Here is a 14,985-nt window from a genome sequence, read left to right as displayed (position 1 = left end):
CTGGATGTGTTGTTCCCACTCTGGCATACTGGGTTGTATCGGTGAGGAAGTCAAGCAACTGCACAGGGAGGTCTTGAGGCCCAGCGGATCCAACTTGCATACCAGGTCCTGGGGGATGACCATATTGAACGCTGAGCTGAAGTCCAGGAACAGCATCTGTACATGGGTGTTTCTCTTCTCCAGGTGCTCCAGGAGGGAGCACTTGAGGGTGGAGAGCAGTGGAGATGTTTGGAGCGGTTTGGCTGGTATGCAAATTGGAACAGGTCAAGTCGAAGTATGGAGGTGATGTGGTCCTTAACCACCCTCTCGAAGCATTTCATAATAGTAGTGCAACAGAAAGTCGTTTAGACATGTAATGGATGGTTTCTTGGGCACTGGAATTATTGTAGCAGACTTGAAACACGGGGGGACTGCAGCTTGGGCCAGTGAGGTGTTGAAGATGTCCGTGAGCACGTGGGCCAGCTAGTCAAAACATTCCTTGATCACCCGGCCTGGAATGGCGTCGGGGCCTGCAGCTTTCTGCATGCTGACCTTCCTCAGGACTCTCCGCACTGCAGCGGTATCAAGCCTGTTCATTGGGGTGGGGGGTCGCCTTCTTCACAGGGTTGTTATTCAGAGCTTCAAATCTTCCAAATAAGTTATTTAGCTCACTGAGGAAGCCAATGTCATTCTGGCACGATGTAACTGTGGCTTTGTCGTCAGGGCCAGCCTGGATGCCCTGCCCTGTCTGGTGTTGCAGGGGTCCTGGAAGAAACTTTAAATCCTCTGACTGTGGGCACGCTTTGCTACTCTGATGGCACGGTTCAGATTTGCCCTTGCTGATCTGAGTGCCAATCACATCACCAGATTTAAAAGCAACATTGCGTTCCCTCAGTCTTTCATGCACCTCCTTAGTCATCCAAGGTTCCTGGTTGGCCCGTATGATGATTGTCTCGGTGACTGTAACTCCTCCATGCACCACTGTATGTAGCCTGTTACAGGTGCAGCGTACTGTCCCACTTTGGTGTCTTGGTTGTCTGTTGCAGCCTCTCTGAGCATGCCCCATTCGGTGCACTCAAGGGAGGGAGCCATGTCTGCATGTCCGGCCACACCCTCACCTTCTGCACAGCTGGCAGAAGGTGAGCTCTGGTGAGCAGGGGCAGGAATTAGCACAACAGAGAGATGGTCTGAGGAGCCAAAGTGGGGGCAGAAGGCTGCTCTGAATGCTTTCTTGGTGTTTGTGTAAACCAAGAACGGGTGATTCCCCCCTCTAGTAGCAAAATCCACATGCTGGTAAAAATTTGGAAGCACCGTCTTCATGTTGGCCTGGTTAAAGTCTACAGCAACAATAAACACGCTGTCCGAGTGTGTGGATTGCATGTCGCTGATGGCGAGGTCGAGTACACTCAAGGCTTGCTTACAGTTAGCGTCAGGTAGAATGTAGACAGCAACTATGGTGACACCGGTGAATTCTTGGGGTAGGTAGAAAGGTCTGCATCTCACAATCATAAACTCAATGTCCACACAGCAGTGACTGGAGACCAGGGTAGCGTTGTTACACCAGCTGTTATTAGTGTAGATGCAAACACCGCTCCCTGGATTTTACCTGTGAGCACATGGCTCCTGTCGGACCTGAATATTGTGAGCTCGCCCGGGAACAGATGAGTTGAGCCATGTCTCCGTGAGGATGAGGATGCAGCAGTTTCTTGTCTCCGTTCCGTGTGTGAGTCAGGTGATCCAATTTGTTTTCCAAGGAGCGTACGTTGGCGAGCAAGAAGCACCGGTCGGAACGGGCTAGCTTTTAGCTTAGCTGGAAGTCCACCATTATAACCGCGCTTCTGCTTCCTCTCGCATCGCCTTCAATGTCTCCATTGGTGGCTTTTGCTGGAGGGAGACTCCGTGTACTGTGATCTGTTATTTCTAACCGGCATAACACAAAAAAACACAAGTTTACGGGATTCAAGTTGCAGATTTTTCTCAGATGAACAAAGCTCATACGACACATTAAGCGCACTTAAAGCATGAGTTGCACACTGCACTCAAGACCCCCAAGCCACCAAAAAATGTAACAATGGAGGGCTAGTGGGAAGCAAGTGGGTATCACGGACCACTTGCTGGAGTGTGTAAGTATAAGCACAACACAGCTGCCTACCCGACATCCTCTACTTGCTGGCCATAGCCAACAAATTTCCCAAAATTGCAGAGCCCATGCTTGTGGCGGTAATTCCCGCTTCATATTCTCATTTTCTGAGCTACTGAATTTGGGATTTTTATTCTTTTATTTATATTTCTAGTAATAATCATAACTTAAAATAAATAAACACTTGAAAGATGACAATTTGTGTGTAATAAATGTATTTAATTTAGTAGTTGTACTTTTTTGAATGTAATTACTGATAAAAATCAAGTTTTTGGTCATGTTCTAATTCATTGAGCAGTACCTGTACATTCTCCCAGGGAATTTGTACTGTTGTCAAACATTTAACATTTTCCAAAATGTTGACTTTTCAAACGCATTGAAAGGATGCATTTGTTTTGCAATGCTGTGAGCAACACTGTGAGTGCACACCATTTTGCGCTGTTTGTTTATATTTACTTTGCTAACCAAACGTTGACTGTCGGGACGAAGGCTCTGCTGCACCTCCAGTGGTAATTTTTTCCCAGTTGGGGAAAGTTAAACAGGATGTGTTTGAGGTGTGCATTTTTCTGGTGTTTCTCCTACTAGTAATCTACTGAATTTACGTGTAAATGTGTCATAAAAGCATTGTCTATCTTTTGCGTTGCGTAAAAACACAACATGCATCAGTCGCACATGAGACATGCGTGTCGGCTGGTGTGAATTGCCAGATGATGAAAATAGAAGCGATTTGAAAGCATATGAGAGCTGCCACACCAGCGCAATGTGATGCAATTGCAACCATCTGATGCAAATTCGGCTTTAGAAACTTGATCACTTCTGTGCCTTCATTTACGTTAGCATGTGCTCGCTCATCAGGCTAACTTGCTGCTAGCACTCTATATGTATCCACTGACTAGCAGCTTCAATTATAATCTCTATAGGTGGAGTCACTTTAACTGAGGCAAGTGAGTGCAATTCTTTGGATATTGTGGGGTCTTTTGTGACCTCTTTGAGTTGTCGCTGTGCTCTCCGAGTTAGGTTCACCACTGTTCCATGTTTTCGCCCCCTTTATGGATAGTGGCTCTCAATGTGGTTCACTGGGGTCCAAAGGTTTAGAAATGGCTTTAGAACCTTTTCCAGACAGATAAATCTCAATTATTTTATTTCTGGGAGCATGAACATAGGTTTGGATTTGTATTATCCGTTAATCATAAAAGGTTCATAAAAGGTTCACTAAAATTTTTTTATTTTGTGTTGAGTCGTGTTTTCACCGACTAATATTTAAATTTGTTTGATGATCTAAAACGTGTGACAAACATGCAAAAAATAAGAAATCAGAAGGGGGAAAACACTTTTTCACACAACTGTATGCATAAAATGGTTGATGATTGAGATGATTGAGCAGATCAACCAACAGTCAACAAAATTGGGCATTAATATCTAAGGTGAATATCTAAGCAGGTGAATTGCAGCTTGAAACAAGTTAGGGAATTTTTAAAGAAGCAAACCCATCACTTCAAAAATTCAACCAAGTGATTTTGATGTGGAAAAAGATGTTAACTCAAATGAATGGAATTCAGGGCTGAAGCAATACACTGCTGGGACACCACCAACACTTGATACAACTGAAGAGCAAATAAAAAATACAACACAAGAGTGTAAGTTTTAGAGAATGATTCAATGTATTCAATGACATTTGCAGTATCTTTGGTGAAATTGACAACTTATTAATTGTTCAGACACACATGCATCATGTAAATCATTTCACAGTCAGTGCAATGATATGACACATTCACCCTTTCTATACACCAGGACAAGGACCTTGTGATTGTTCATACATACATCAAGTATTTTGTTGTTAAAATTAAACTCTCTGAAGAAATCATGGAAGACAAGTAATCTACCGTATTTTCCACAATATACGGCACACTTAAAAGCCTAAACGATACGCCTAATAATCTGGTGTGCCTTATGTGTGCACTCAGTAAAGTTTTACTAAAGTAAAAGTTTTGTTATACTTCATTGGTAAGCACTCCACTTGATTGACTTACGTACCTGTTGACACAGGGAAGTAATACGCCGGCACCGATAAACCACACAGAGAACATTATGTAAAACGTACAGTACGTATGCTGGCAGCGATACACGAATCAGAGAACATGACATAATACGTACAGTACGAACGTTTAACATCCACCATGCCTCTAAGTCTGCAAAAAATCTCTCTCCGCTACTGTGAAAAACCAAGTGAAACAAATTAATTTGGAGCTTGCCATCATTCCAGGTGGATTAGGAAAAGAACTCTACATCACAGACATTTGCTGATGTAGTCTTGTTCTGGTGTTCTGTTTGTCATTGAAATTGTTGCTGTTGTCTCTTTATGTCCCCCTCTTGTCCCCGCCCTCTCCCGTTTTCTTTTTTCTTCTTTTCTATCCCATCTTGCTCCGGTCCGGCCGCTCCAAATATGCAGAACAACAAAACATGAAATAAAGCCAAATAACAGGGAAGGTGTAGCTTACACTTTTGGCCGAGAAAATATTTTTAGCATGTAGGGCATTTAGATCAATACTACTATCTGACCCAATGGTTAGACGGGACCAAATATATATATATATATATTTTTTTTCCATTGGTGTAATAGGGCGTTGTGGTGTAAAAGTGATATTGCAAGCAGAAGGATGAAAGACGAAGGACGGCGAACACGGAGGCAGCACTGGGTGAGTTACGCCACCATGTGTGGACAGCAGATGCTTGGGCTAACGAATCTACTTTAACTGTTGTCAGAGCATCATTGCTGAATAGCCACCTGACAACGAGACTGACTCCAACAATGATGAGAGGGAACCCGGCGTGTTTTTGATGGCGACATTGCCCAGCTGTTCAATTCAGATACAGAAGATGAGAAAAAATCTGGCGAGCTTACTGTCAAATAGTAGGATAAAGTTAAACTCTTTCAAGTTCTGTTGTTGTTTTTTTTGTAGAACGCATGTTTTAGCATGCCCTTTATGTATGTGTTAAGCACAGAAATAAACCTTGTAATTGTGACTGCAATTTATAATCCGGTGCGTCTTATGGTGCGGGAAATACGGTATGTGTGTTTGTGTGTGAGTGTGTGTACATCAGTGGACCACACACACATCCAGTATACAGAATTTGGCTCGACATGTGGGGCAGGGGACTATGCTGGACAACCAGGTCTCAGGTCTTTGCTGGTCTTGGCGGCTGGCAAACCACCGACCCAAACAGGACAAACACCACATGGGTCTGCAGAAACACTGCTCGCACTCCGACTCTGTGTCAGCTCCTACACGGGACATGAACACAATGATTTACACAATTATATACTGTATCTCATTTCCCTCACCTTTATATCTGATGATTTCTTTTCATGGGACAACACTAACAAAACAACACTTCTAATGTAAGTAGTCAGTGTAGAGCTTGGATAATAGCGTACTGGCCACTCAAAGTCCACTCATTCATGTCTAAATCACTGGCAACAAAAGTCACTTACACCCTTACTAACTTACTGTACTAACTCTACTAATTGGCCCATACTCACCATTTTCTTTCACGAGGGTCATGTGACTCATTAGTGTTACAAGATGATGGATTTGAATGGGGAGCAGGTGTGTTAAATTATGGTCGCGCTCATACTCATACTGGTTCAACATGGCACTTAATCACAAAGAACTCTCAGTATGTGAAAAAATGTATGTGCAAAGTGCAGCCTGGGGACTATTTGTTGCCCATGGCTGTTTTTTTTTATTGGCCAGCAACTAAGAATATAATTTAACTACAATTCTGAAAAGGCGAAGCACAAAAAATACGAAAATCAAAATTTTACAGGAGCTGTTCAGAAGCTGAAGCTTGACTGAAATGCTGTGGAAATAATAAAACTTCAAATGAAAGTATGTGTAAATTAGTAGTTTGAGCGCAAATCAGAAATTGAACCAACCATCTCTGGGTGAGGATCCAAGCACTCTCCCAGCTGCACTATATAACGTTTACTAATTTGCCATTCATTCACTGTGTCCCCTACAAGGTCCCCTACTTTTTTATCATTTGTCTTCTTCCCCTTGGTAACATTTGTCATTACTTTGGCATTCCCTTTATTGCTATGCTGATGACACAAATCTATAGCTCAACTAAGCCCTGCTCAACAGCACCCCCTACTGCCTTTGCTGACTCTCGAACTAACTGGATGTCCATCATCTGCTCAAACTAAACAGAAATAAAAGTGAAGTCTTCTTGTAGGCTCTAAGTCATCACTCTCCATGGCCCATCCCCTTACTATTCAAATTAATGGTTTCTAGTTTCTGTTTCTCAAGTTAAGAGCCTTGGAGTCATCCTTGACACACTCTCCTTCAAATCCCACATCAATACTATCTCACGCACAGCTTTCTTCCATCTCCACAACATCTCCCGACTCCGACCCGCTCTCTCTCGCTCTCGCTCTCTCTCGCAACACTCAGCTGGTTCTGAGAAATTCATCCATCAACTTCAGCTGATTCAAAACTTCGCTGCCGAAATTATTACCAAATGTAGATATTCTGACCACATTACACCCGTTCTCATTAACCTTTATTGGCTTCTAGCCGAACAATACATTCAATATAAAGTCTTCCTTATTACTTCCATAACTTGCTTGACCTGATCTTCCCCCACATCCCCCCTCTCACTCTGTTCATGTTCCGCTGCCCTGCTCTCCACCCCTCGCTTTAATTTGAGAACTTTGTTGCTTTGTTCCCCCTTTGTATTGACACACTATAAAGCACAAAAAGCTTTGTAGATCTTCCAGAATCTGAACCTGTTCTAGCTAGATTTCCTTGCATTGCCAAAATGGTCTGTTTTAATTTATTTCACCCACAGCCTGCCTCCACGCCCACTCCGCCATGTTTTATGTAACAATACATGTGTGTTTCTTGTGTGTGTGTGTGTATACATAGTATGAAAAAGTATGGGCACCCCTGACAATTTTCAAGATTTTCCTTTATAAATCAATAGTTGTTGGTATCAGCCATTTCAGTTATATGATATAGCAGACAAACAGAAGTTAAATGAAGTTTATCACATTTACAGAAAGTGTGCAATAATTATTTAAACAAGAGGTACATAAATTTGGGCATCCCAACAAAAAAATGACATCAATATTTAGTAGATCTTTCTTTTGCAGAAATAAATGCTTCTTATAGCTTCCAATGAAGGTCTCGATACTGGTTGAAGATATTTTTGACCATTCTTCTTTACAAAACATCTCCAGTTGAGTCAGGTTTGATGGTTTCCAAGCATGGACAGCCCGTTTACATCACACCACAGATTTTCAATAATATTTAGGTCTGGGGACTGGGATGGCAATTCCCTGTGTGTGTGTGTGTGTGTGTGTGCATGCTTCCGTATTTGCTATGGGAAAAATGCTTTAGAATTGTCAAGAAACTTTTACCGTCTCGGCAGCAGAGTCTGACTAGCTTGGTGTTTGCAGGAACCTGCATGCAGCCAATACAGAGCTCCACCTCCTGTGTGAATACAGAAAACATTGGAAATACTCACTTCTTTATCTTTCATTGTACTGTAACACCTACCTGTCCACTGGGCAGCAGGTAGAGTTGATTGAGCTCCACCTGAGCTCGGAATGTTTCGAGGAAAAGTTCACTAATGGTCTGATGGATGACTACATTGGCTGAGTTCCTGATGGGAGCATGCAGCTTCTCCCTGAGCTCTGCATACTCTGTAGAGTTCAACCTGACAAAAACAACAAGAAAGAAATAGAAATGGACAGTGGATGCTTTGAATGTTTACCTGATATTGAAGGGTTGAACTGCAGGATTGATGCTGTGCACTCTCAAGGTGAGCAGCTGTAAGGGAGAGTTGGACTCGGGGCTCAGCTGGTGGTGGGTGGAGTGGGTCACACTGACATGACAGTCACTCTGTGCAGCCATGTATACGTGATAGGTGGTCACCTGCTCAAAATGATATTAATGTCTTTTACCTTCAAGGGCTGAATGTTAACACAACATGTAAATGCACAAACGCACCTTTAACACCCAGCTGTCTGTGACAATAACTCGAGCTCCAGGTGCTCCTGTAACAAACTTATCAATGTGTCTGAATTCTGTGTTGATGCTGCTGGCCACCGAGCCCCAGTAAGTGTGAGGAGGCCGGACATGGGCCTGAAGAGCTCTACTCATCGGATGGTTGGACCAGTGATGGCGGGACCAGTAGATAATGAGCATCCAGCTTCCCAGCAGCAGGCACACAGAGAGACTTAGAAACACTCTCCAGCCGTCACTCACCTCAAAAAACACAAACAAGCATTTATTACAACACCCATAGAAATGACAGTGAAGTTGCTGCTAATCAGATTCCAACTTTTGCAAGACTTGACCTCATGTGTTACACTCAAAGCCCACAGAACCATTTTATTTTTACAATTGGTTAGCATCATCAATCCCTCCCAGAAGGTCCAAGTCTAACTGAAACACACTCAAACCAAATAAGAAATCAAGTAAACCCGATGAATCCATTCAAATTACAATCCAAATGTTTGTCATATAGCTTCAGTAAAACAATAAATGTGTAGAAAAATACAATCAGGATTATATTCTTTGTCGATTAATCTGAGGGGACCTATTATGCTTTTTCCACTTTTCTGACTTATAAATGGTTATGGTTTTATTTCATTTGAACATGCATCAGATTACAATTCAGTGTATCACATAATCAGTTCACAGTTCCACATGTCCAAACGGAGTAGTAGCCCAGCGGCATAGTAAAAAATATGAAACCAATTGTTCAAATTGTTCTAAAAGCACCAAAATTGGCACACATGTGGATTAATACATTCTGAACAATTTTGGATATGGAGGCATTCAAGATTATCCCTGTAGCACATTTGGTGGCCATTTTTCAAAATGGCCGCTATTTACCATTAGCGTCATTGAATATGTATCATAATTTGTCTTTTTGTGGATGCTAAAGGTGAGTTTAGCAGAGTTTAGCAAGGGACACTTCACAGTCCAGAAGACCAAGAGGATCTTCTCAGCAATCCCTCTTGACCAAGCACATGAGCAGAACAACGCGTATGTCAAGGGTGATGGAGGAGCCATCGGCCTCACAGACAATCCAACTGCACTGAGGCGCTGGATGGTTGCCGGACCGGAGGTTGCTAGAGTGATTGTGGAATTTGACGACTTCAATCTGCATCCACACGACCAAGAGGAGACACGTCACCACGAAGAGACACCAAGTGTGCAGAACACTTTTGCCAGAGATGTGCGCTCACTCGTGGCTATCATTGAAGAGCTAGGCAACCGTTTCGAGGAGGACAGTCAGGACTTGCTGGTGCTCGACACAAAGGAGATTGCAGACCCTGCAGTCATAGAAACAGTCCGTAACGCCAAGCAGATTGGCCAAGACCAGTTTGAAGCATTCTCAAAGGAATGCATCGTGGACAGAACCAAGTCCATTGAGGTCGCAATCAAACGGAACAAGCTACCACTGTTTGCGACCAAGAGAGGACCTAATATACCCAAAGGAAAAGAACAGGACAAATCTCTGAAGAATGATGTTGCGCTCTTTGCACGATTATATATCGGCTGCCAGACCCGTGATGGTAATCTAGAAGAGTTCTTCCAGCATGAAAATCAGCAATGCCCTCCAGCTTTATCTGACGGAGGGAGACTGTACCTGGGAGCAAGAGTGACTTGCTGGTGTGCCTTGAAGGCCATGCTGAGCCTCAGTCTGAAGCTCCTACTGTCACTGCTGTTGTCCTCGATGGAGCAGTAATCGTACAGATGTTGAAGCCGGGTACTGCCGTTCGAGGAATATGCACAGCAAGTGTTCATCCTATACGTTGTACAACATTTCCAACATGTATCACGTCTTGGCCTTGTGTGGGACAGCTACAGAGCAGATTCCCTAAAGGCATCAACCAGAGAACAGCGTGGAAAGGGAGTACGTCGGTGTGTTGTCGACTCTGCAGTCATACCAGGAAATTGGTTTCCTGTGAGTTGATAGCAACAAAGTGGAGCTCTTCAGCTACCTCTCCACCATGCTTGCAGAGTCCTTTCAAGAAGAAGGCAAGGAACTGGTGGTCACTGATGGGGAGCAGGTGATCTGTGTTCCACAGCAAGAGGACGTCAACTCACTCGCACCATGCAACCAAGAAGAGGCAGACACCGCATGATGCTACATGTAGCACATGCTGCACAACATGGTCACCACCAGATACAGGTTCGAACAGTGACGTCGTGGTCCTAGCAGTGATGGTAGCCCAGAAACTTGCCTTTGGGACAGGCAAGAACTACCGCTTCATTGCAGCCCATGAAATAGCTTCCTCCCTTGGTCCAGAGAAGGCATGTGCTCTTCCAATGTTTCATGCCATCACAGGGTGTGATACTGTGTCAGCCTTTGTCTAAAAACAATGCCACACACCCCCACCACCTTGAACAAACTTTCATAAGAATCTAACCTGGTGTACATACGTCGGGTGTTTCTCTGGAGCAGCGATACACATGCCCATGTAGTAACCTGCAGAGATGGATAGAGATAGTAAGTCATGACACACAATGACAATGTTTCATGTATTGACCCAACAAAGGTATGTGCTTATGTAGGCCATTTTAAACCAGAGAAAACCTTTCACTCTTATGTTCGATGCGATTTCAGAGTGAAATTTTCGAATTTCTTCCAATTTCTACATCCCTTATAATATTCCGGTTTCTGAAACATTCGGAACATTTACATGCTTGAGCAAACAGGGTTATTCCTGTATACATACTTGTAAACAATCGAGGTTAGTTTCCTCCTTCTTTTCCTCCTAATCTGCATCTCGTTTTTTTTCCTATGGGCTTTGTGTGCTGTCTGCTGGTCAAACTCCATGCAAACCACCTGCGTGTCTCTTGGGATTTTCCCCATTTTTGCAGGAAGTCAGCACATATGTCAGGATGTACATTCATATTGATAATGTTGTACAAAATGTAGCAGTGTTTCATGAACTTACTTGATATCACTAACAAAATGTAATATTTGTAATATTTTGTAATATTTATTTGTCATATTTACTCATCTGATAAGAATTAATCAAATGATCTCCCTCATATTTATTTTAAAATTGTTATTACATGGTGCTTTTTTTGTTGTTGGTTTTATATGGTGCTAAGTGTGCAGATTTGAAGGTGAGAAAAAGGTTGACAATTTCAATAAAACTGTAAGTAAAAGTAAGTATCATATTTCCCATTCCAAAGCAGGTGGCAATATTTCATCTAAGTTTAACGGTTAGAGGCTAATTAAAAGTTTAAAACCTTGTTGTGAAGCAGCCTCTGGGGTAATGCTGCTTTCACCACTCTTGCAGTGGGGGAGGGCTACAGTGTCTGCATGTGCTGCAGGGTCTTCCGGCAATACAAAGCTGCCCATGGATGCCTGTCTGTAAATCTGCGGCAAACCCACGTGCGTATCGGGCTATGCCGATTCAAGTTAAGAAACAAATATCGGCCGTCGATCCTTAGTATTAGTAACAATTTATCAGTGTCCTAAGTGTGTTTATTTTGTGTGTAGTCCAGTGTGAAATGGTGTTGACAGATTAAAATGCATTTCTTTTGCTGGTAGGGAATAAGGAACTCCCAACCACTTGTGCCTGATGGTGTCATTTTTTGGGAATTGTAAACAAAAGTGACTTTCCCATAAGAGCCATTGCTAACCACATAAACAGAGGAGCTGGGCTTGGGGTAGGGAAGAGAGCTTGTTTTACTGAAGCTATCTGACAAACATTTTGATTGTATTACCACTGTATTTTTAAAGAATATTGAAGCGGCAACCAGGTGACTGTCAGTTGAAGTCTTACTTCCGAAAAAGGCGGCATTTTGTTTTGTTTATAAATCCGACTAATCAATTGATAAAAAAATAGAAATAAACAGATTAATCAGTTACTTCAATAATCGCTAGCTGCAGCTCTAGTTGAATTAAAGTCCTGTGAAATGTGTTGCAACAGAATATATTGACATATTTAACACGTGTGTTGAACATGCTATGTATTGGCAAACAGTACCGAGTGGCAGTGCTGAGTGGACCAGCAGGGTGATGCTGCTCCTCCTGACGTGATACTGGATGAAGCCCAAGTCCTCGCTTCCCAGCCAGGAAGAAAAAAGGTTCTGGATAGTCAAACCTGCCGAACGGAACTCGTTGGGCGTAAATACGAAACAGAGGGAGAAAACGGTGTAGGCTAAAGTAAATGTTAACTCCGGACTCTCCATATTTGGTCCAGACGAAAAGTCCACAACAATGATAGTGAATAACAACTGCTCTACATCCGGCTGAAAGTCTTCTTCGTTGCATCAACGTTGTAAAAAAAGTGTCGATTTAGCCCATGCTGCCTCCTCTGGACGCTTTTTGGTAGTACTAAAAAAAAAGACCTCTGCAAATAATCCACAATTGGTATACAGACACACATTACATACATACAGTGAAGAAAATAAGTATTTGAACACCCTGCTATTTTGCTATTTCTCCCACTTAGAAATCATGGAGGGGTCTGAAATTTTCATCGTAGGTGCATGTCCACTGTGAGAGAGATAAACTAAAAAGAAAAATCCAGAAATCACAATGCATGATTTTTTAACAATTTATTTGTGTGATACAGCTGCAAATAAGTATTTGAACACCTGTGTATCATCTAGAATTCTGACCCTGAAAGACCTGTTAGTCTGCCCATTAGAAGTCCACCTGCACTCCATGTATCATCCTGAATCAGATGCACCTGTTTGAGGTCGTTAGCTGCATAAAGACACCTGTCCACCCCATACAATCAGTAAGACTTTAACTTGTAACATGGCGAAGACCAAAGAGCTGTCCAAAGACACCAGAGACAAAATTGTACACCTCCACAAGGCTGGAAAGGGCTACGGAGCAATTACCAAGCAGCTTGGTGAAAAAAGGTCCACTGTTGGAGCTATCATTAGAAAATGGAAGAAGCTAAACATGACGGTCAATCTCAATCGGAGTGGAGCCCCATGCAAGATATCACCTCGTGGGGTCTCAATGATTCTAAGAAAGGTGAGGAATCAGCCCAGAACTACACGACAGGACTTGGTCAATGACCTGAAAAGAGCTGGGACCACCGTTTCCAAGGTTACTGTAGGTAATACACTAAGACGTCATGATGTGAAATCATGCATGCCACGAAAGGTTCCCCTGCTTAAACCAGCACATGTCAAGGCCCGTCTTAAGTTTGCATATGACCATTTGGATGATACAGAGGAGTCATGGGAGAAAGTTTTATGGTCAGATGAGACCAAAATAGAACTTTTTGGTCATAATTCCAATAAGCGTGTTTGGAGGAAGAAGAATGAAGAGTACAATCCGAAGAACACCATCCCTACTGTGAAGCATGGGGGTGGTAGCATCATGCTTTGGGGGTGTTTTTCTGCACATGGGACAGGACGAGTGCACTGCATTAAAGAGAGGATGACTGGGGCCGTGTATTGTGAGATTTTGGGGAACAACCTCCTTCCCTCTGTCAGAGCATTGAAGATGGGTCGTGGCTGGGTCTTCCAACACGACAACGACCCGAAGCACACAGCCAGGAAAACCAAGGAGTGGCTCCGCATATCAAGGTTCTAGCATGGCCCAGCCAGTCTCCAGACCTGAACCCAATCGAAAATCTTTGGGGGGAGCTCAAACTCCGTGTTTCTCAGCGACAGCCCAGAAACCTGACTGATCTAGAGAAGATCTGTGTGGAGGAGTGGGCCAAGATCCCTCCTGCAGTGTGTGCAAACCTGGTGAAAAACTACAGGAAACGTTTGACCTCTGTAATAGCAAACAAAGGCTACTGTACCAAATATTAACATTCATTTTCTCAGGTGTTCAAATACTTATTAGCAGCTGTATCACACAAATAAATTGTTAAAAAATCATGCATTGTGATTTCTGGATTTTTCTTTTTAGTTTATCTCTCTCACAGTGGACATGCACCTACGATGAAAATTTCAGACCCCTCCATGATTTCTAAGTGGGAGAAATAGCAAAATAGCAGGGTGTTCAAATACTTATTTTCTTCACTGTAGTACATACATACATCTTGGCCAGGGGTGGGCAAACTTTTTGACTCGCGGGCCGCATTGATATGACAAAATTTACGGTGGGGGGGGGGGGGGGGGGCAGACTATATATTTTACACGTAACAGTCCACCTGGTATTATTGTATCTGTAAAATTGTCATGCAATCTGCTATTATTATTTATTATTTTATATTTATATTTAAATATTTTAAAAATAATAAAATATAATAATTACAATAAAATTAAAATAATAATTATTATATTATTATTATGTAAAATATGCAAATATAACAATATTATATATAATTAATATAATAATTAGCATAATATAATAATTATAATAATCATAGTAGTTCTAATAATAATTATAATAATCTAATAATCTAATAATAATTATTATTATTATGTGCTTGTGTCCCTTTTTTCAGGAACACTTTGTAAACAACAGACCATGTCAAAAAACGAAATTGATAAAACCATCAAAAGGTTGGCTCAGGCCATGACGCCAGGTTGTATGTTGAGTTTAAATGAAATACTTTGGAAAGATTGGGCGGGCCGTATTCAAACACTTGGCGGGCCGGATGTGGCCCCCGGGCCGTAGTTTGCCCACCCCTGATCGAGGCAGTTTGAAAGGGAGGAGGGAAATGCTATTCCTAGCACCTCAACAATGCAATGACTAATATATATTTCAAAATATAGACCTTTATCTTGAAGGCCAAAGTCTCAGAATTAATCCTTAAACACTCAGTAGGACAAAATTCATTTAAAGAAAATGGAGTTATTATTTTAATTGATGAATTAATTTCTGTGTACATAAGATGGAATCTGAAGCAG

At 42.3% G+C, this 14,985-nt stretch overlaps 1 protein-coding gene across 1 annotated transcript; it reads right to left on the bottom strand.

Annotated features, from left to right (window-relative positions):
* Window positions 1-4,113: 4,113 nt before the first annotated feature.
* On the bottom strand, window positions 4,114-12,436 carry tmem129 (transmembrane protein 129, E3 ubiquitin protein ligase). The gene is made up of 7 exons (XM_058063641.2): window positions 12,144-12,436; window positions 10,569-10,627; window positions 8,134-8,391; window positions 7,898-8,058; window positions 7,681-7,840; window positions 7,542-7,614; window positions 4,114-5,402 (listed from the first exon to the last, which is right to left on the bottom strand). The coding sequence occupies exons 1-7, from the start codon at window positions 12,346-12,348 to the stop codon at window positions 5,218-5,220; spliced, it is 1,101 nt and encodes a 366-aa protein (XP_057919624.2). The 5' UTR covers window positions 12,349-12,436; the 3' UTR covers window positions 4,114-5,217.
* Between the last annotated feature and the right edge of the window lie 2,549 nt (window positions 12,437-14,985).

This window comes from Doryrhamphus excisus, linkage group LG22, assembly GCF_037039965.1.
Source record: "Doryrhamphus excisus strain RoL-2023G ecotype Guam linkage group LG22, RoL_Dexc_Guam_v1.1, whole genome shotgun sequence".
Lineage (NCBI taxonomy): Eukaryota > Metazoa > Chordata > Actinopteri > Syngnathiformes > Syngnathidae > Doryrhamphus > Doryrhamphus excisus.
This window is presented reverse-complemented; position numbering and strand designations above follow the sequence as displayed.

Coding starts and splice junctions, on each gene's coding strand:
- tmem129 (XM_058063641.2), bottom strand. CDS start 12,348: ATGGAGAGTCCGGAGTTAACATTTACTTTAGCCTACACCGTTTTCTCC. Junction 8,392..10,568: donor ACCCGACGTATGTACACCAG/GTTAGATTCTTA, acceptor GTGTTTTTTGAG/GTGAGTGACGGCTGGAGAGT. Junction 7,841..7,897: donor GTTCAACCCTTCAATATCAG/GTAAACATTCAA, acceptor TGTTTTTGTCAG/GTTGAACTCTACAGAGTATG.